We start from the raw sequence: 22179 nt of genomic DNA, 5'->3' as shown, positions 1-22179 counted from the left end.
TCCACGCTCGAGCGTAACTTTCCCCGCTCGAGCGGGAGTGCGAAATCTGGAAAACCCAGATTGCACCTCCAAGCTCAAACTCAAGTTTAAATGCATCAAAGCCGATCCTCTTGGGCTCATTTTCTGGAAAACACTTATAAGCACATGGAATAACATGATTCAAAGCTCAATTTGAGAAATCAAAGCCCAAGGGTGTTTAATTCAAACCCAATTTCAAACCATTTTCCAAGAACAATCCTCAAACATGACATGCATGATCTTAAATCATTTTCAAAGCTTTAATGCTGTTTCAAAAGAGCTCAAACCTTCAAAAACAAGATGAACTCATGGAGTATAACCAAAGGATGGACATGCATGTGAGGAAACATGGACTACAACCTCAAAACTTCAATATATGTACATGCATGCAACAATTAAGCTTCAATTCAACATCTAAACCATGTTTTGGCTCTACACTCCATCAATATGACATGAACCATGCAAGAGTCAACTTAAAACATGAACAAGAAGACAATGGAGCTACCTTTAGTCTTGTAGTTCAAGAAGGGAGCTCAAATTAACAATCAACCTCAACAATTTCTTCAATTTCCAAGCAAAACCAAGCCAAAAGAGGTGAAATCTAACTCTCTCCCTTAACTCTCTCCCTCTAGTCGGCAAAAGCAAGAATGAGCTGAGCAAAATGTTTGATTCAAGCATTTCAAGGCTCTAACATGTTATAATAAGGGCCCACTAACAATGGCAAAATTGTAATTACGTCGAATTCTTTAATTAGCTTATTTTAATCTAATTTAATCATACCTAATCAAGTTTCAGATAATTATACCATAAAATCGCATAAATTATGAGGGTCATAGAACACTAATCAGTTTCGGATTCGGCCGCCGATAAGGCCTTCAATTAGCAGTTTAAACATATAAGCATGAACAGATAATCAGACAATCAAACAGATGGAATGCAATTAACTAACATATACTCAGTCAATTCAGTTTCAATTTCAGTCAGTCAGTTCAGTATTTCATTCAGTTCGATTATCAGTCAATTATCAGTCATTATCAGTTTCGTTTAACAGTAATCGGTCAGTCATTAATCGGTAAACAGCATGAGGGTTGTTACAAGCTTGATCAAGAGGTTTTGTCCTGTCTGTTCTTCCCACAGACGGCGCCAATTGTACAGGAAAGAAATAAACCTTCTCGTATAATCCTGTTGATCAACTCTGCGCTCCTCCGTACGAAGATTTGATCAACAGGATTATACGAGAAGGTTTATTTCTTTCCCGTACAATTATATTAGATTTTCTTAAAATTTTTAATTCATATAGCACTTGGCTCCATTTTTATCATAAATTTGTTAATCATATAAATAAAAAAATAATTTTGTCATCTTATTTACACTGAAATATATATTTTATCTTATTCATCTTTTTGTTTTCATACTATCTACATCAATTTCGATATTTTTAACCTTACTATAAAGGAGCTTCGTGTAATTATGTTAAAATTATAGGACTTATTATATTTTTTCTAAATTTCAAAGGAGGTTAATGTAATTTACCATTACTTAAAATATCCAAAACTTATGCTATTAGCGAAACATTTACTTAAATTTGAGTTTCGTTAGAGTGATTCATATCAAATAAAATTTTTATTCGAATTTGTGTAAATTTTTGTGTGATAACTTGAGATGGCCTTAATGTGCCTAGCTATTGATTGAGGTGTTAACAATGAAATAGTTACAAATGGGTAAAATTTATCCCTTGAAAGGACCAAATTGTCTCTCATCTTCCTTTCACACTCCTCATTCTCCTCCTTTTCCCACTACAACTCCAGTTATTGACCATTACTACCATTCCCTTCCTTGTCACCCCAACCCTTCCCCACCTTCCCCTGCTAGCCCCACTAACATCGCCACCCCTTCCCACTAAACAAACAACCTCCAAACTCCAACTACTGCAGCCATCCTTAACCTCTCAACACCTTTCTCTTCGGGACCTCATATCTCCACTGCTATAAAATAGGGTGGATATAGGGTTATTTGAATCGCCCAACTCGCCCAACCTAAACCGATCTGCATACAAATTGGCGGTTTCAGGGACAGATGCGGTTTGAAATATGACATTATTGCGGATTGCGGGCGGGTTGCGGATTTTACCTGCATCCGTAAAAACCCACCCGCACTTAAACTTTTATTTTTTATTTTTTTATGATGGAGTTTGCGAGTTTGCAAATGTTTTTATTTTATTTAATGGATTTGAATTGCATGAAATTTGACAATAATTTATTGTTATTTTATTATTACATTTTGGATGAATGTAAAAGTTAATGAAAAATTACTTTTAGATAAGTTTAAGATTTTGAATGATTTTACTTTAATTGTATTGTTAGGTAGTGAATGATTTTGATGATTTAGTTTAGGATTTTGAAAGATGCGCATGTGTTAGGTTATGATTTTATTTAAAAGTTTAGAATTTTGAATAATTTGTATGTGTTAGAAATTGATTTTGTTGTGTTTTTAATTTTATAAGTTTTAATTATTAAATGTTGAGCATTTTAGAAAATTGGGGGGCAAAGTGCCCAAAATAAATATTTACAAAATGGGAAGGAAAAAAAAAAAAGAGTCAAAAATAAAATTTTAAAGAAAAAAGTCAAATCCGCAAACCGTCTGCACATCTGCGAACCTTATCTACACAAACCACAACCTACACTGCAAGCGGTTGTGGGTTCAATTTTTTTCAAACCACACATATGCTAGCACATCCAAATCGCAAACCGAACCGTCCAAAACCGAACCGCGAGCATCCCTACTATAAAACATGTTTCGTGCCATGCAAAACATGTTCGGTGCAATTTTCATTTGTGCTCAATAAAAATACAGTATATTCACGAGTACAAGTGCAATATGTGTCTGGTATAAGTGCAAGCTATGTGGGTTTTCACAATTATCAATTGCATTTTGCGCAAATTGCACTTGCACTGATCACAAGTGCTTGCAACTCAGTTAAAAAAAAGGTAGTACTTGCACCTAACAAATTTAGTGACAACAGGGTAGTGGGTATGGGACCATGATTGATAGTGGCTCATGTCACACTAACAGTGATAAATATTGTGTAGCCCATCACTAGAAATGCTAAACAAGAAGGCCTTGCAATGTAGCTCATGGTATGAATGATACGGTTGATTTTGATGATTCCGAAAAAGGTGGTTCATCACACAATAAGGTCATGTTTGTTTGGGTGGACATGAGTTTGGGATTGGATTAATAGTCCAATAAAATTATTAATCCGATATTTGGTTAAACAATTGAAATACGGACTAATTATTTTAAACTTGACTATTAGTTAAGATAGGATACATAATCCAATGAATTCGTAGTCCTAGGACTATTAGTCATGAGAATGCTAATTCAGTCCGCCCAAACAAACATGGCCTAAGGGTCTTCCTGCAACTGATAAATATGGTGTCTCTGCATTTCCAACATTTTTGTCCGAGAAATATAGTTTAGGCATTTTTTTTTGGAATGGGTGGTTCTAAACAAGGAAAATGTCCATCTCAGAATTGCAAGGGTCCAAAAAGGGGTGTTACTTTCAATGAACCAAGAAAGAAAAAGGTTATTATGCCAAAAACTTCCTTCTCATTGACCGCAACCTAGGCCAATCTCTACAAACTGAAGGTAAGTTTAGATTCCTACATAGTTCTAGCTTGTCGGTTGTCGAGGGCAAAAAAAAAGTCATCGCAATCTGACATGCAAGTAGTTCTCAGCCAAATGTCCAAGCTGATCAGTAGAATGGCTACAAACTAGAAGTTGAGAATTCGGTCACCCAAACCCAACACCACAACACTTGGAGGGTAGTTCATTATCACAGCATTCCCAAGTTTCGAGTGATTGCTACAAACCGGCAATTGTGGTTGACCCAACACCACAAAACTTGGAGGGTGGTTCATGATCACAACTTTGTCCCCTAGTTTTGAGTGATTGTGAGGAGCACACACAGATGTTGGATTCTAAGAGAACGGTCATAATTCGTAGGGAAGGCTCTAAAAGCATCCTAGCACCCAGACACTATCCTAAGGGTCCTCGAGGTAAGATTGGCGTTGAGTCCGTTCATGCCCATGTCCACGACCATGAAAAGCGAAAGAGGAAACCATGTATCGAAGACACCTTCAGCTATTCCAACCTTTATTGAACTCCCCAACGACGGGCTATTCTACTCCAATTATTAATTGTTTGTGCTGTTGCTTTTATAAATTTTGGATTTCTATGCTGGAGTACAATATTTTCAAGTGGCAATTCTGGAGGTCCTTCATTTTGGTTTGGGCTATGGTTTGCTTAGGTTTGGTTCCTTGTTGTCTTCTATGTTCGGTTGTCTTAACCCTCTTTTTCTTTTCAGAGTCTGCTAACTGTTTGCATGTTGAAAACTTTGTTTCATGGTGCCTTATTAATGCAGTTTATCATTTCTTAAATAAATAAATAAAAAAAAAAAGAAAAGAAAAAAGAGGGCCAATATTTGACATCTTACAGGTTAAAATGCTATCATTTAACAATTTTGTTATAATGATACAAACGTCGTTTCATCTATTTTCTTCATAAAAAGAAATATTATCTCTGAATCTCATCACTGAAGGCGTTAAGAACGTTTTGTTTTGACAATGTTATAATTTAGAGAGAGTAATGTTGAACCATTAAAAATAGTTTTTGAAAGTTATCAAAGTTTTTTGCCAAATTTACTTTTAACAAGTGCTTTAGGATACCATCACTAGAAATGCTACACAAGAAGGCCACCCACCATTGTGTAGCCCATCACCATTTGATTATAAACAAACAAACAAACAAACAAAGCAATAAATAAATAAATGCCCTCAACACAATCACAACTATCTTATACAGAAAATCTGATCAATAAAGCATTTTACCCCTATTTTACTTTGGCTAAAAGTATAAGCAAAGCCTCATGTCTGCATAAGATGGTAGATTAAAACTAACAGCCAAGAGTGCTAAGGTAAAAACTAACTGGACAAGGGTTCTAAGGTTTATAGAAGCAATTGAGAATATTTCCCAGAAAGCAGTCGATGGCTAGTCTGTAAACTTAAAAACAAATTAAAAAAACTCCCTCTGGAGTTCTTGCTTATAGTACGCATTGGTACGCTATAAGCATCTCTAAAACCATACTTTTACATACAGTTTACAATTTAGCTACAAAGACAATTTCAAGAAGCGGGTATTGGGGAGAGAAGTGTTTAAACGGAGGAGAAACTAACGGAAAAAAGTACACACATCTTAGGAAACGATAAGGACTTAGTTTATGTATTACAGACATCTACTAATGTACAGAATGATATGGCTTACTGAGAAAAAACCCTCTCTATCCTCAACCATTCAGAAAAGTCACTGCCGAGGAACTGGCTGTGTTGTTGGCTGATGACTTTGCCCATAAAATCCAATACCCGGAGGCCTGTAATACCCTCCATTAGTCGGTGGCTGCGGAGACTGCTGCTGCTGCTGCTGGGACTGCATCTGTTGCGGTTGCTGTGGCTGTGGGGCCGGTCTTGCTAATCCCATTGCAATATGCGAAGGCAGTGGTGGTGGAGGTGGCAAGCTATTACCTCCATATCCGTAAGGCATAATACCCATCATCATACCGGCAGATTGAACAAATTGATTTGCCGGTGAATTTGCAGGAGGTACCGGAGGAGGAGGTGGGGGTGGAAATGGAGATTGCATCGGGTTCATGGGTTGGATACTTGTGGGTGGGACAAGTGGCATAGTACCCATCGGCTGCTGTTGAAGAGAAGTAAAATAGCTCGTATTACCAATTTCAGAATTATTAGCATCTGCAGAAGACATTGGTTTGTCTAACTTCATCCGTTTCTCTGGAGAGAACATGGGTAAATTAGAGATGAATCCAGCTGATTTTAGACCGCCACTCACAGAGGCAGCCTCCTCGGCTACAAGAGATGAGAGAACAGATGTAAGCATCTGTGCAGAGGATGTAGAAGCAGTAAGCTTAGCAGCTACAGCAGCTGCTGTTGCCTTCTTGTTCTCTTCTTCGCTTGTCCACTGAGCTGCAAAAGACATCACAGGTGGTGCCAATGGTGAGCTGGATGGATGAACTAAAGGTAGGTTGGGTTCAACCTTTATACTGGATTCTATCTGTTGCTTAGTCATGTTGAAGGAAGCAGGAACGGGTGGTGATGTCAGCCTCTGCTTCATATTGCTCATTTGCTCAATCTGACCTCGGGCAACCTGCACACCCATAGACAAATGTCACTGTTTATCCCAGTAAAGCAACTGACGAATTCCAATTTTCATGTTGCATGAGTACAGACAAGCATTTTTTACGGAATATTTAATCAAGAGACTACAATTATGAATTAGCAATGATATCATGATTAGGGAAACAAGCGTTCACATAAGGTGTCTGACAAAACAGTACCAATAAAGCCTCCACTATGGTAGATTGTTTTTGCAAATATGTGAACGTATCACGTGGAATATGTTGCACACGCACATATTTCAACCAGAAGATGCGAAGGAAATCATCATTGGTAGTCAACCACATAACGGTAGAAGTGTTCAGCAAAATGGTGTTTGTTTGTGCAGTGATATTAGGTTGGAAATGTAAGATAAAATTGGTGTTTGTTGCACTAGTGTGGTGCGGTGATATTAGTTGGTTGAGATTAAATCTATGAAATTGTGTAAAAGCCCTTTATTAGAAAAAGGTGGCTTTGTTGTTTTTGTAAAGCGGGTACAAAATAGTCTTTTCACCTCTAATACCATGGGACAGGATTAGCAATCCTGCCGTCTACATGGGAATACTAATACATTATTGGGGGGTATTCATAGTCCTGTGGGACTCTTAGCTCCATCCCATTTTCCCCAACCAAACATATATTTTGTGGGGCCTACAGGATTGCCAATCAAATCACATGGCTATTGGAGTCAAAACAAACATGGCCATAGAGTTTAGTTGAAGAAAATTTCAACCATCATGGATTGATAGCCTTTCCCTCCATGGTATTCAAAACACATCTGAAGTGACCTCCATGTAAAGAGGTCAGAGTTTCCTTGCTGTGGCAATGGGAAGGTTATTACAAAAATTTAGGGGAAAGCATAGTGTCAAATTGGGGTACGCACCGTGCATCGTTTTTCTTTTTTCTTTTGCTCTTGTATCATATCACATCGTACGATTTGTTAACATCTTTAAAAATTGGTGGAAAATATAAATATCTTGTGAGAATAAAACATAAGCAAATGTAAAATCATTAATAATAATATTATACAAGGTTCCTAGAATTAAAAATACGCATGCATCAATACTAAATACCTAAGAAGCATGGACACAGATACAAGAATGGAAATTTTCAAAAAATTGGGATATGGAGAGGGGATACAGCATAAAAAACATCTTTTTTTATATATTTTATTTGGAATGTATACAAATATTACATCTACAAATAACTAAAAATAACACTAATTCAACATAAAAAAATAATTCAATCTATACGTTTTAACTTTATCAAATATAAAAGAAAACTGTTTTAACTCGTATCAATCATAAACTATCATATCAGAGTTGTTTGCCTTATCCACATCAGAAATTGTGGGTGTGCTACTAGTCTAAGCAAAGAGGTGGACACATTTTCCTGTAATCATTACAACTAAAAAAAATAAAAAAATTCAACTATCAAACACCAATTTAAAATGACAATTTAACGTCAACCATCAAACACTAACTCAAAAATTAGGAAAGAATGCCACTTAATTATTGTTCAAAGAATAAGGAAGACAATACTACTTAGTGATAATTAACATAGACATCATGTTTACATAGTGATGATTATGAATTTATGATGGTCTTTTTTACAACTCATGGCAAGATAATTGTCTTTGGCTCACATCTAGAGGCAAGGTACACATGTCCCCAACATGTTTGGGTAGAGAAAAAATAATTAAAAAATGATACACACCACGTGGCATGTCCAAGGCTTGTTGGTGTCCAACACGTCATATACAACTATGGCAGAAGCATCCATGCTTCATAGCTTAACAGAGCGGAGAAGTAAATTTGGAATAACAAATTATATATATAGCACTTTAGTACATTACTGTATTCTCAAATCAAATTTACCCACAATTTTTTTCTTTTTTCTTAATAATTATATAATAATATGTTTTCCATTATTGTCTTCAATCGCTCTTGATGTTTTTAAATTTTAATTTAAAATTATTATGTACTCAATTAGTTTATTCATGATAGAAATTTCAAGCTTTATTCGATGTAGCCGGGTATAAATTAATAGCACAAGACAATTAATACCATATAGGTAAATATTTGTAAAAAAAAGTATCCTTCTCATCTTTAACAATATTTTTTTAATGTTGATGAACTTTTCTAATGATTTTAATTTCAAAAACATAAGCTCAGTTACTTTTTTCCCAAAATTGTTAAAGAAAATTTAAGCATATATCATATGTATCGCATATCGTATATAACCTCATGTATCATATATGTGTTGCAAGATACATTTAATACAAGATACCTATTGGCAATATGTATCGACTTAACTCTAAATATATTGAATCATAAGATATTAACATTGGGAAAAAAAGTGTTATATAAGAAAAGGTTGGTATAAAATTAGATGAGTATAAGAAATAAGAAAAGACATAATTCATGCAACCACTACAAAGTTGATATGAACAGGTAACTGTCAATGACTATTCAAAAGACAATGAAGAGCCCAAGAAAAGGTAAAAACTATATCACTAGTCCACTTCATACTTCTGCTAGTAACTTCATGCATTGTAAAATTGAGAGATGCCTGCGAAATCAGTTCCACATAAAGTTGGACATTTTTGCCAACACTAACAGTAGATAAGCAAGTTGCAAAGACAAAATGAGATCCAACTATCACGGGGATTTTAAAAGACAAGTTTTAGTACAAAAACATACATTGCACAACATAAAACTGAATGGCAACTTGAAAAAGCCTACGATTGTGGGACACTATGATGATAAATGTGGACATGGATATGGGTATATAGTGAGTAAAATGCATACATTTAATCAATTACTATGTATCCAAAGTTTCGTGTTAGCAATTGCATAACTTAGAAAGCTAGAGATAAGTAGATATGATATGCATCTAGGGCTGCAAATGAGCCAAGCTTTATTATGTTTGGGTTTGTTTATTAAGATTTTAGAGAGTTCAATCTCCAGCTCAAGCTCGAGCTTAATAAAAATTTAACGAACCGTGCTCTAGTCAAGTTGGCTTGGGCTGGACTCGAGCTCGAGTCTGTTCACGACCCTTAACAAGCCAAAGAAGTTATAAATTCATACTTGTGTATGAGACTAAAGTTACAATTGAAACTTTGATTATACAATTATATATAAAATATATATAAACATAATAAAAAAAAAGTCAACATCTTATCAAAATAAAATATCTACCATAACTATTATATAAATATAGTATCTATAGTTAGCTATTATTTACATATAAACAAATTTAGCTATTATTTACATTATTTAAATATATAAACAACATATTTATCTTGTTTATACATATTTTTACATTATTTACTATATAAATAATATATTTATTCTATTATTTAAATAAATGTTAAATGAGACGAGCTAACGAGAAGAGCTTTAGTATGTTTGGGATTGTTTATTAAGATTTTAACAAGCTCGAACTCAATAAAAATTTAACGAACCGAATTCAAATGAGCCCTTACCGAACCGAGCTCGAGTTTGTTCATGAATGACTCTGTTCATTTGCGGCTCTATATGCATCATAACATCAGATATATTACATTTCATATTACATTTTCATTCCCATGACCATAGATTCATTTCCTTTGTTATTTCTGTGGGTTTTTTTTCTTTTTTTTCCTTTTCTAATCAGCAAAAAAAGCTACATACTTCTCAGAGCTTTTGTCTTTATTGTGTTCTTTCCAAATTTGTGTCTTCTTTTTTTTTTTTTCATGTCCATCTACTGTAGGAGGATCCAAAAAGTCCACAAATAAATAAATAAATAAAATCCAAAAAAAGTTGACTAAAGCCAAAAAAGCTAACTTTTTTTTGTCTTTGGTGAACTTTTTCCTTCCTTTTTTTGATCTGTGTAGTGAAGTATAACCTAGAAGTGTAAAGCTTCTTGAATTTTGTTTTTTTAAAAGGGAAATTTGGCTATAAACCCCCTTTACCTTCCTTTCATTGTTAAAAGGACTAAGAAAAAAATTATACTTTCTAAACCCCCTCATAATAATAAAGTCTTGCATAAAGGACAAATTTATTATTTAAATATTTTATATGACTATTATACCCACTCTCTTCCTTTCCATAGATGGCCTCTTCAAGAAGACCGGTGAGCTCTGCAACTTGTGCGGCACCGAAGCCGCCGTCATCACCTTCTCCAACGCCGGCAACACCTTCGCCTTCAGCAACCCCTCCATCGACTCTGTCCTCGACCGTTACCTCTCCATGACTTCATCATCCTCCAGAGCCTCCGCAAGCTTCTCTTCCCTCTTTCGATATAGGGTTTCAACTCAAATCTGTGCACCATGAACGATTCCGATCTCTAATCTCCCGAGATATATAGATATATGTATATCTATATATATGTGTGTTTGTGTGTTTTGAGATTTGAATTCGAATATATATATATATCTACATATTCCGATCTGTAATATATATATATATATATATATATATGTGTGTGTTTGTGTGTTTTGATATTTGAATTCGAATATATAGATTTATGAAAGCTCAAAGTTTTAAAAATCTGTAAAATCTGAAGAACCGGAGTATGAAAAATTGAGATTTCTCTAAAATTTTCAGATTATAGGCCTGATTCAAGGATTATAGGCATGACTCAATGTTTTTCAAAGTAAACATCGATTGATTCAAGGATTATAGGCCTGATTCAAAGCTCAAAGTTCCATCGATTTTTCAGAGTAAACATCAAATTTCATTTGATAGAACCAGAGTAAAATTTTACTCTGGTTCTATTGCTCTATTTTTTTCATTTGACAGAACCAGAGTAAAATTTTACTTTTATACAGAGTAAAATTTTACTTTTAGCTTCAGAGTCTTACAATTTACTTATTTTTCAGAGTAAAATTTTACTTTTATACAGAGTAAAATTTTACTTTTAGTTTCAGAGTGTAAAATTTTACTCTCATTCATAGTAAAATTTTACTTTTATACAGAGTAAAATTTTACTTTTAGCTTCAGAGTCTCACAGTTTACTTGTTTTTCAGAGTAAAATTTTACTTTTATACAGAGTAAAATTTTACTTTTAGTTTCAGAGTGTAAAATTTTACTCTTATTCAGAGCAAAATTTTACTTTTATACAAAGTAAAATTTTACTTTAGTTTCAGAGTGTAACATTTTACTTTTATTTAGAGTAAAATTTTACTTTTATACAGAGTAAAATTTTACTTTCATACAGAGTAAAATTTTACTCTGAAATACACAGTGAAGATGGCTTAATAGGAGAGCTGATAGATATGAGGGTAATATAGTAAAAGAAATAAGTTTTAAAATATTAGGGGGTTTTGAAAGTACTTATATAATTCTTGTCCTTTTGAAAGACAAATTAGATAGTGAGGGGGCTATCACCAAATCCCCCTTTTTAAAGTTCACTAAAGATGAAAAAAAACCAGCAAAAAATCCAATCACAGACATCCAAAGAGAGAGAAAGATATTCAACTCCAGTATGTTTGAGACGAAGGAGTAATGCCCATGGCAGATGCAGCTACTTAGAAGCAAACTACATAATACTCATGTAGAAAAACTCTATATTATCATTGCATTAACTTGTCAATTACGTAGTATATAAATAGAAAAAAAAATCTAAACCTTAGGACTAAAATACCCTTATACAGAAAATAAAAATAACCAAAATATATTTTAATTTCATATTCCCTAACAAAATCATAAGGTGAACCTCGTGAGCATCGAGAGTTTGTTGAATAGAAACTAAAAATGTGCAGAAGTCAGTCTTGGTAAAGAAGTCCACAAGATGCAAGGAGGACACCGAAGGCAACTTAATGGTGCCCAACTGAAGATGTTGACAAACAAAAATACATCGTTTCATGTTGTTAAAATTCACCTACTCTCCACCTACTTCACCCACTTAAGCCTACTCCACTAAACCTAACCCACTACACCACTACCACCTCACCTACTCCACTAAACCTAACCCACTACACCACTACCACCTCCACTTCACCTACTCCTTACCTACTACACACTCACCCTCTTCTATATATAGGAATCATGAATCATTGTAATTGATATCAATATATACAATCAATCAATAATACAATTCTCTATTTCTCTTTATACATTAAATTTCTTCACATGTTTTTCCAAGAAATAGGATACTCGCCCAGAAATACACATAAGCAAATAGTGAACTTTCAATCAGAAATATCACGTCATCACCAGAAGAGAGCAATAGGTCTAAAATATAATACCAAAGAAATAACACAAGCAACGTAACAAAGCAGCCCAATGAGTAATGCAAGGTGCAAAAACAAACTACCACATGAACATATGGAATTTTTTTTATAACTAAAATGAACACATGCAATATCGGGATGGTAAATGTAAGATAAACAAAACACCCAACCAACTCACAATACAAGTAAAGTAAGATCATCAAAAGAACCTACAAAGCACAAATGCATCAACTTAGTTTCCATAGTCATGTTTGACACAGGTTAGACACCAACACACCTTGAGCACACCAAGATCTATCAAAAACACTGTGGTCTACCCCATTTTTTAAAATTTTTTGTTCTTTGCCTAGACACGTGTACTAAGATAAGACACAATGCAAGACATGGTTATCTTGACATGAGTTGTTCAAACACTTGTCATAAATTTATAATGTTCACCACCATGCAAATATGTTGTCAGTGTTAATCATCACTATGCAGTATTCTCTCCCTTACTCTTTAAACAATAAAATTAGTAGAATCCTCTCGCTTAATTTCAGAATTAGTGTTTGATGCTTGAAGTGACTGAATTGTCATTTTAAATTAGCGTTTGATGTTAAAATTACCGTTTCTTTCAAATGTAATGGTTATAAGAAAACTTTTCTTCTTCTACTTGTGATACTAGCACAACCACAAATACTCATGTTGATGAAGGCAAACAACTCAGATATAATTTTATGATTGATAAAATGGTATTTTTGATATTTAATAAAGTTTTAACTTATAGATTGCGTTGTTTTTTTCTTGCTGAATTAGTATTAGCTTTTCATTATTTTTAGTTGTTTGTGGAAGTAATATTCATATACATGGAAAACACATATACAATATATTTTTTTTGTTGCATCCCTACCATGCCAGTATCCTTATTTTTTGGAAATCACACTTGCCCGTGCCTATAACCGTGTCTGTGCTTGGAGTACTTTATGTTTTGATAAATAGGATGATCAAGGACAGTATCTCTAGCGAAAAAGAAAGCATGTACTTAAAGAGCTCAATAACATTGTAATAAATGATTTTGACACAATGAATTATCTCATTAGCATGCTTAGACTCTGAGAAGTTAATGCAAGAGGGAATAGCCCTCCATTTCAAGGCCATAGACTGAGACATGGGTGCTTAGGATCGAAAAGATTTCTAGCGTCTAGGGTTGTTCAGAGGAACATAAGATGACTTTTGCAGCTTGTACTTAAGGGTTGGGCCGAGCATTGGTGGCGTATGGTGAAACGCCAGTTTGAGGGAAGTAGCACAAGTTGGTTTGGGAAATGTCTGCAAAACTCTCTAAATATGCAACTCATCAGGTGGCTTGTGATGACAAAGTTGTTAGGATTAATCCACCCATGTTATAAAGGTGGGTCCCATACAGTTATTGAGTTGGTTTATACATGTATTTGGGTTAGGATAGTAGAGTCCAGAATCTACTTGGAATCTTAATATGTGTAGGATTTGATTATCTATTTGTATGGAACTAGGATTCTCATAGGTAGACTATTATAAATAGTCATGTGGACCATAGGGTTCCTCTAAAAGAGATTGAGAGAGTAGTGAGGGAAAAAATAGAGATGTAAGGGGTGGGAGAAAAAATACCGTGGGCACCGAGGTAAGCAAGGGCTCAATTACCCTTGAGCATGGGTTCAGATAGTGGTGTAAGTTTTGAGTATCTTGGCCGTCTCATATGTATTCTCTATTTTATTCATAGTGGAAACTCTCTCTCCCGTGGGTATAGGCAATTTGGGTCAAACCACGTAATCTCTGTGTGATTGTTTTTTTCTCTTTGGTACGTGTGTGGATGTGTTTTTGTTTGTGTTGCTGAGATGTGGTATAAACCCCAACAAGTGGTATCAAAACTTATGGTTGTTGATCCTAGGTGTGGTTACTGCACAAGGAGGACTTCTGCAGAAGAGGAGGAAAAAAAATAAAAAATAATTCCGATGAAGGCAATGTGGTAGAGGCATCAATTAATTGGAACACAATGCACAGTGGAGTGCACAATTGAGGATTTGATTTTGTGGCTTTGGCTTGTCAAAAGATTATGATCTTGTGTGACAAAAAGCATAAAATCAACGGTTTAAAATATTTCTATTATATTTGTGCATGTATATAATAGAAAAATTCAAGGCAAGGGCGATCTCCAAGGTTTTAAGGAGCTGTGGATTCATTGATATGGTCAGAAATTTTAAATTCTTAAAAAGTTTAAAGGGATTAAACAGATTCAAGGACGATCAAAGGTCATGTGATCTAGGTGATCCAGAAGCAATCTAGTTCAATCAATGATGGAAGGCCAATCACTGATGGGCAGTTGGTTAGCAACATGTACAAGCTCGTGGAGTATGTTGTGATAAGAGGGTAGCTACTGTCAAGCATCAGGCAAGTAGTATGAGTCGTGGGTGAACAGTGATGAGCAACAGTTGCAAGGATATTTGGTGGCCACCAAGAGGAAGACAACGGGTTGTTGGATGTTCACAAAATGGAAGCTTCAGGCATAGAAGTTGAGACAGTTTCACAACAAGATGGTGTACACTGAAGGAGGACATGAATCTCTTTTCTATGAAGGTTTTGGTTCATGGCAGTGGAGACATCTCATGGAGGTATGGCGGATCTCATCGGCTCAAGCATGAGGACAAAGGAAGCCACGAAGGACGCGTTTGAAACACACGGCGTGAGGTGCAAATGGCGTGGGCACTCAGTTTATTGAGATGCAACATTTTCTAGGTGAAGGTGAAGTGTATCATGCAAACCAAACCAGGACATCTAAGTTGGAGGATGTTTATAACATTTACCTCACATGGGTAGAGGGGGGTGATTGCTAGAATTAGTCCACCCATGTGATAAAGGTGGGTCCCATACAGTTATTGAGTTCGTTTATACATGTATTTAGGTTAGGATAGTAGAGTCTAGAATCTACTAAGAATCTTAATATGTGTAGGATTTGAATATCTAATTGTATGGAATTAAGATTCTTATAGGTAGACTATTATAAATTGTCATGTAGACTACAGGGTTCATCTGAGAGAGATTGAGAAAGTAGTGAGGTAAAAAATAGAGATGTAAGGGGTGGGAGAAAAAATACCATGGCCACCGAGGTGAGCAAGGGCTCAATTACCCTTGAGAATGGATTTGGGTAGTGGTGTAAGTTTTAAATATTTTGGCCATCTCACATGTATTATCTCTTTTATTCATAGTGGAAACCCTGTCTCCCATTAATGTAGGCAATTTGGGTCAAACCACGTAAATCTCTATTTGATTGTTTTTTCTCTTCGGTATGTACATGGAAGCACTTCCGTTTGTGTTGGTGGGATGTGGTATAAATCCCAACAAGAGTGATGTTCCACGAGAGAGGCTTCGGGCCACGAATCCAAGAACAAATTCTGACACTGGATGTGAAGAGTTAATCAGGGCTAGTCACTAAGGCACTATTGGTTGAGAAAGGCTTAGATAATGCACAGAAGACCCGAGAACAACAAAACAAGAGGTTCAGGGCTGTGTTATTAAAAGCATGCCTAGGCGTGTGCCTAGGCCGAAGTTCCATCCAGGTGCAAGGCTTGTGCTTAGTAGCGTTTTATGCGAGGCAAATTCGATAAGTTGCACTTAAGGCAGAGTTAGCCCTAAAAAGCAAACCTTGAGGGCTTTTTTTAGTTTGAAATATGACCATTGATTTAATATGGTTCAGCTACAGTAGATCCCTGCTCTTAATTATACATGCCAATACATTGGGCATTTCGGACCCAAATGAACTATATAAGAAAAATTAATCCTAATTCCTAATTTCTGAAGGACTCTTTGTTGCTGCCTGCCTTCGTCATCCACTCCAACAGCTCTGAACAATCAAGTTTGAACTTTAGGGAACAAAGGCAGGTTGGATAGGGCAGTGGTGGGTGTATACCCAACAAGAGGTTTAACACTCCAGTACGATTAGCTAGTGTTAGGAGTTAACAAGGTCACAATTTGTGATTCAGTGGGGTATTATCATGATGCACATGCCAAGGTATGCTATAATTGCAGGAAGCATGGTCATTTGCCAAGTCAGTGCAGAGCCAGAGAGGAAGACAGTGGAGGCAAAAGTAATATGGCATTGTGTAGTATTCTCAATTTTTGGGGTCATTTGGTTGGAGAGGAATGCAAGGGTCTTTGAGGACAGATTTGGTAATCCAACATCTATGTGTTTGCATTGCTTTTGGCATCCGTTTCAGCCCCATTTAAGGGGATTCTCTTTGTTTGTTTGTTAGTTTTTTTAATTTTTAATTTTTATATAATTTCTAGAGATTGGAAAGTAATTTGTGATGGATAATTTAAGTTTTTGTTTTTCATTTGATTGATGTTTGATCTTTTTTTTTTTGATAAATTTGATTGATGTTTGATCTCTGCTTGTAGAGGACACTTTGTACTTACTTTTTGCTTTGATAAATTTCTCTTTTATCACTGTTCCAAAAAAAAAATAAAAAATTGGTCAGACATCAGCTCTACCATCTCATACTCCGTAGGGCCATGAGTTGTATACTTGAGGTAATGGAGTTGGGCAAGGTCAGGGATCAAAGACAAGAACTTTGTGCAGAGAATCAGGCTAACGTGGGAGCAGGATAAGAAGTTCACTACTCAAGGTAGAGTGTTTTCCCTTATCCAAAAACAACGTTACGCAGACTCAGGTGCGGGTATCAAGTGCGGGTGCGTATCTAGGAGTCGGACTCTTCAAAACTAAAAATTAAGGATACGTGGATGTGGATCCAAATTTGGATACAAGTAAGGAGATACGTTAAATAGTTATTTTTTAAATATATTTATTATATAAAGATGAGTTAAATACTTATTTTTTAAATACATTTATTATTTTTTTACCTTACGTATTATTTTTATTAATAATATTTTTAATTTATCTATATAATTTATCTATTTTTAATTGACATTTATATATTATAAATAAATATGATTTATAAATAGTTATTTTTAAGAATATATGACATATATTAATTAAATATCTTGAGAGAGAGAGAGAGAGAGAACATATTATAAATCAAAGAAAAGAGAAGAGAAAACAGAGATCAAGAGAAGGTAGATCGAAGCTCATCGAAGACGAAGCCAGCGAAGATAGATCGAAGCTCGTCTACGGTGGTGCTCGTCGAAGTCGAAAGGGCCACGCTCGTCAAAGTCGAAGGGTGCAAGATCGAAGTCGTCGAACAGAGGATCGAAGCCAGCGACCAGGTTCTCTCCTTGTTCTCTTTTGTTTCTTTTGCATTTTGGGCAAAATAGAATCGTATCCATTTGTAAAGAGTACACGTAGTCCAAAAGAAGGCGAAGAATACACCGTCATTAGTGCAAGGAACACTTTTTATCTCATTTGTACCTACACGCATCTTGATTGATTCTGGATTTACACATTCTTCAATTGTACCCACATTCCATTGTTTACCTATCTTGATTGAGCCATTAGATGTCTTTGTTGTTGCGTCTACACCTATGGGAAAGATAGTGGTACTAGAGATGTATATAGGTCTTGTGTTGTAGAGTTCAATGTTATCTTGGGAATAGAATGGTTGGTTAGGCATCATGCCCCAATTGACTATTTCAAGAAGAAGATAGTGTTCTCTATCCTTGTTTAGCCTGTAGCACTCTGAGATTTTTCTCTTTGCTCGAGCAAAGTTTATTCGCTCGAGCAGTCTTACAATTCATTCAGTATTTTGGTTTGCAGTTCAGGGTTTTGTGAGTTCTTAATGTTCGCTCAAGCCAATGTTTTAAAAGGCTCTAGGTGCACCGAGGCGTTAAGGACTCCTACAGCTTAAGCGCGGGACGCAAGGCGAGGCGAGGCGAGGCGCCCACCTTACCAAAGCGAGGCGCATGTAATAGAAGAAAAGTGAAATTATAAAATAGACAAACTTTTTAACAAAACAAATATATGATGCATATTATAAATATAATATCCAACAAAAGGTATAAAGTATCACATTCACATCTACCAAAAACCTTAAGTACTAAGATCATCCACATAAAGTTCAAAACAACTTCTAGTTTGTGGTTCAAAAAATAAATTAAAAAAAAATAAGTCCTATGGTTGCATTGCACGAAGAAAAAAGCGAAGAAAAAACCAGAGAGCAGGAGAAGAAGACTAGGGAAGAGAAGAAGAGAAGCAGAGAGAGAAGAGAAGAAGAGAACAAGACCAAAAAAATAAAGCAAAAAAAAAAAAAAAAACAGATGCAAAGAAGAAGAGGAGAACCAGAGAAGAAGAGAAGAGAACCTGTGGGCCGTGCGTCAAAAGCCAAAAAACTCTATCGTCTTCTCTTCTTCTTCTCCACCCACTAAGGTTTTTTTTTTTTAATCCTTTTTGCTCTTTTGGACCACGTTTTGATCATTTTTTAATGTAAGAGAGATTTTATTCCATGTGGATATCCACACAGAAAACCATATCAGCCGTTGCACTAAGGTTTTTTTTAATCCTTTTTGCTCTTTTGGACCAAATTTTGGTCATTTTATAATGTAAGAAAGATTTTATTCCATGTGGGTATCCACACAGAAAACCATATCAGTCGTTGGAGTGGAATACAAGTGAAGCGCAGAAGGCGCTCGCCTCAATTGCGCCTTGCTTATGTTGCCTCGCCTTGCTATGCATGAAGTGCAGACCTGCGCCGCGCCATGCCTCGCCTCGCCTCGAGCTTAGGCATGCTTTTCAAAACACTGGCTTGAGCAATGGTTTGTTCGCTCAAGCGGTCTATTCCTTGTGCAGTCTGAACTTCTGGGAGTTTTGTTTCTTCACTCGAGCCTAGGTTTGGTCACTCAAATGATATGCTGTGTCTGACGCTCAAGCGTAGGTTTCATCGCTTGAGCGGCCTGTTCGAGGTCAACTATTTTAAAAGTTACTTTTGGCTCACATTTCCTCACATTTTATTTTCTCTCTCCTCTCTCCCATAAAGCTTTCAAGCCCAAGTTTCATCTATTTCTACCCATTTTCTACCCCTAGTTCCATATACCAAAACATATAGCTCGGCAAGGGCTTCCTTTTGATCTGAGCAAATCATGTTTTCATCATCGTGGATTTTTCGACTTTTTTCCTCGATTCGAGAGAATTTCTTTGCTCCCTTTCAATATCTCGTTATAGATAGGCATGTGGTAGTTTTTATCGTATATAAAAATATGCTTGTTATGGGAATTTCTAAAGCATGAAAAGGGATCTAGGGTTTTTTGAGTTTTGGGAGTTTTAATAGCATGATTTTAAGTTGATTTGATAAATTAGGAGGTAGTTTATCACGTTTATGTTGATAGTGGTGAAGAGCCCTAATTTGTAATTAAGGGTGGAATAAAACGAAAGGAATTAAAGTTAAGAAATTGTTGGGCTATGTGTTTCATTAATAAATTAGAGCTTTGGTTGCTAAAACGAAGTTAATCGGGTCTTGTGATTGTTTAGTTAATGTCATGTTGTGTTGGGTTGTGATTGTGTATCAACAAATTGGGATTTTGTTAAATAAAAAAGGGTTTTGGCTAAGGGTTGGGAGTGTTGAGGACTTGGAACAACAGGTTTGGTTTTGAAAACAATATGATGTTTGTAACTCTTTTGTGAAATGAAATGGAAAATGGAAAAAAGAAAAGTGAACGGGGGAAATGGTTATTTGAAATGATTTAATTGAAGACGCTGATGGTTTGAAATTGGGGAACCGATTGTAGATGTAATTTACCAGAATTGTGTATTTAATTGTTAGAGGTTGTCTTTGGTCATTGGTGGAGAATGATATTGTTGTTGAATAGAATACATGAATGTGTTATATTTGTAGATTATCGATGCAATCTAGAATGTTGTGTTATGAGATTGGGGGTCCGTTTCCAACTAGGTTAGGCCGGTAAAGCGTAGCGCCTTAATAGATAGTTCCTCTCTCTTCCGGTTTGCGCCCAGTAAAGTGTAAATTGGGGCCTGTCACCCTCCTGTGGGACCGGTACAGCGTGGTGATTGAGATAGGTTCCTCTTCCTTCCGGTTTGTGCCCGGTAAAGTGTGACTTGCGGGTCATTCCCGTTCAGGTGAGGCCGGTAAAGCGTGCTGTGTTATGTGGGTTGTTTCATTAGCCATCCGTGCTTTAGGCCGGTAAAAATAGAAGCATATGTTATTTTCCGTTATTCAAGTTCACATATCTGTATGCACATAGATGTATTGTATTGTACTGTTGGAGGTGTTCTTTTGCCCATGTGCTTAAGGCCGGGGAAGGTGGTGGATGTCTTGATGGGTATGTGTGTGTAATGAGTTGTAATGTAAAGCGGAATTATGACTAGAATGTGTGATTATCGTTTTTGAGATGAAAGTTAGAATGAGGGAACGATTGATTGTTTTAAAATGTTTCTCTAAAGTAAAGATCATTTGAAGAGTTTCTTTTGAATCATAATTGATGAGATGAAGAGATGATAAACGGGTTTTCCTTGAAAGGGTGAAAAGATGAATTTTGAAAAGAAATTATATGTATTTATGTATGTTTTATTTTTGAAATAAAAGGGTCACATAACTTATATTGTATGACGTGAAACATTCATGATCATAGCTATTTGTATGTTACTATTGTTTAAGACTATTTTGGGATTTCTACTGGACTTTCTGTTCATCCCACGTTGCTAATCATTTTTCAGGTACACATTGAGAAGTGGTTCAAGGTCAAAGGATCTTCTTTAATTGTTGGCCAAGGGATCTATACCTGTTGAAGGAATGCCATTGTTCTAAAGGGTTAAGCCCTTTCTTTTTATGAATTAATGTAAGCCTGCGGCCATTTTTTTTAATTGTAATTCATTTTGCATTCAATGTATATACAAATGAGAGATTTTTCATTTATCTATGGACGGTAATGTATATAGCTTCCGCATGTTATTAATGAAATTGGATTATAATAATGGATGTGATAGTACTATTTGGGTAATAAAAAAATTGGGGCATGACATAGCCTAAGTTCACTTCTTAGAGGTATAAGAAGACGATCCTGATCGGTATCATTTCAGCCCTTCAGGCTAACAAGTTGCTAAGGAAAGGGGTGTTCGGTTTATTTGGCTTGTGTAGTTGGTACAAAACTATCAAAGCATAAGTTAGAGGATCTACTAGTGGTGAGGGAGTTCCTTGATGTATTTCCTGAGGATCTACTCTTCCTCTGAATCGTGAGATAGAGTTTATCGTTGATTTAGTGTCAGTCACTATACCTATCTCTAAAGCACCTTACAGGATGGCACCTTTGGAGCTTAGGGAGTTGCAGACTTGGTTACAGGCATGGTTTTGAAACCCGGACTAGACCAGCCGATTGAACCAGAAACCGGGCTTGGTTCAGGTCTGGTCAACCCACAAAATTCATTCGAACCTGTGGTTAAACTTGTAACTTGTTCAAGCCAGTCACAGTTCAACACAATCGGCCAATTCGAAAGAACACTTGTGGCTTGCTTAAAAAATTGTTGCCAAGGGGATTGGAACACTAGACATGTCTTTAAGAAGAAGTCGCAGGCACCACTGAGTCATGCACCTGCTTTGTGAATGCTTAGGCAAATAAACTATACTTATTCTTTTATTCTATGTATGTTAAAATTAGATTTTACAATAAATTAATGTATAAAAAATTAAAATATTTTTAAACAAACATATTTATTTAAATATAAATGAGGTGCCAAATTTATTAAAGACTTTAATTGGTTTTTCTTTTATATTTTTGTTTTGGAGGTGGATGTTTGATGAAATATTT

At 35.7% G+C, this 22179-nt stretch overlaps 1 protein-coding gene across 1 annotated transcript in view; it reads right to left on the bottom strand.

The window, feature by feature from the left end:
- Nucleotides 1-5023: 5023 nt before the first annotated feature.
- Nucleotides 5024-22179, bottom strand: part of LOC114307693 (uncharacterized) — a 60134-nt gene continuing 42978 nt past the window's right edge. Inside the window, exon 8 of the mRNA XM_082898836.1 lies at nucleotides 5024-6237. Coding sequence (XP_082754962.1) covers nucleotides 5380-6237 — 858 coding nt within the window. The 3' untranslated portion in view covers nucleotides 5024-5379. The remainder of the gene's footprint in view (nucleotides 6238-22179) is intronic.

The sequence above is a fragment of the Camellia sinensis genome, chromosome 12 (genome assembly GCF_055761805.1).
Source record: "Camellia sinensis isolate YWXY chromosome 12, ASM5576180v1, whole genome shotgun sequence".
Lineage (NCBI taxonomy): Eukaryota > Viridiplantae > Streptophyta > Magnoliopsida > Ericales > Theaceae > Camellia > Camellia sinensis.
This window is presented reverse-complemented; position numbering and strand designations above follow the sequence as displayed.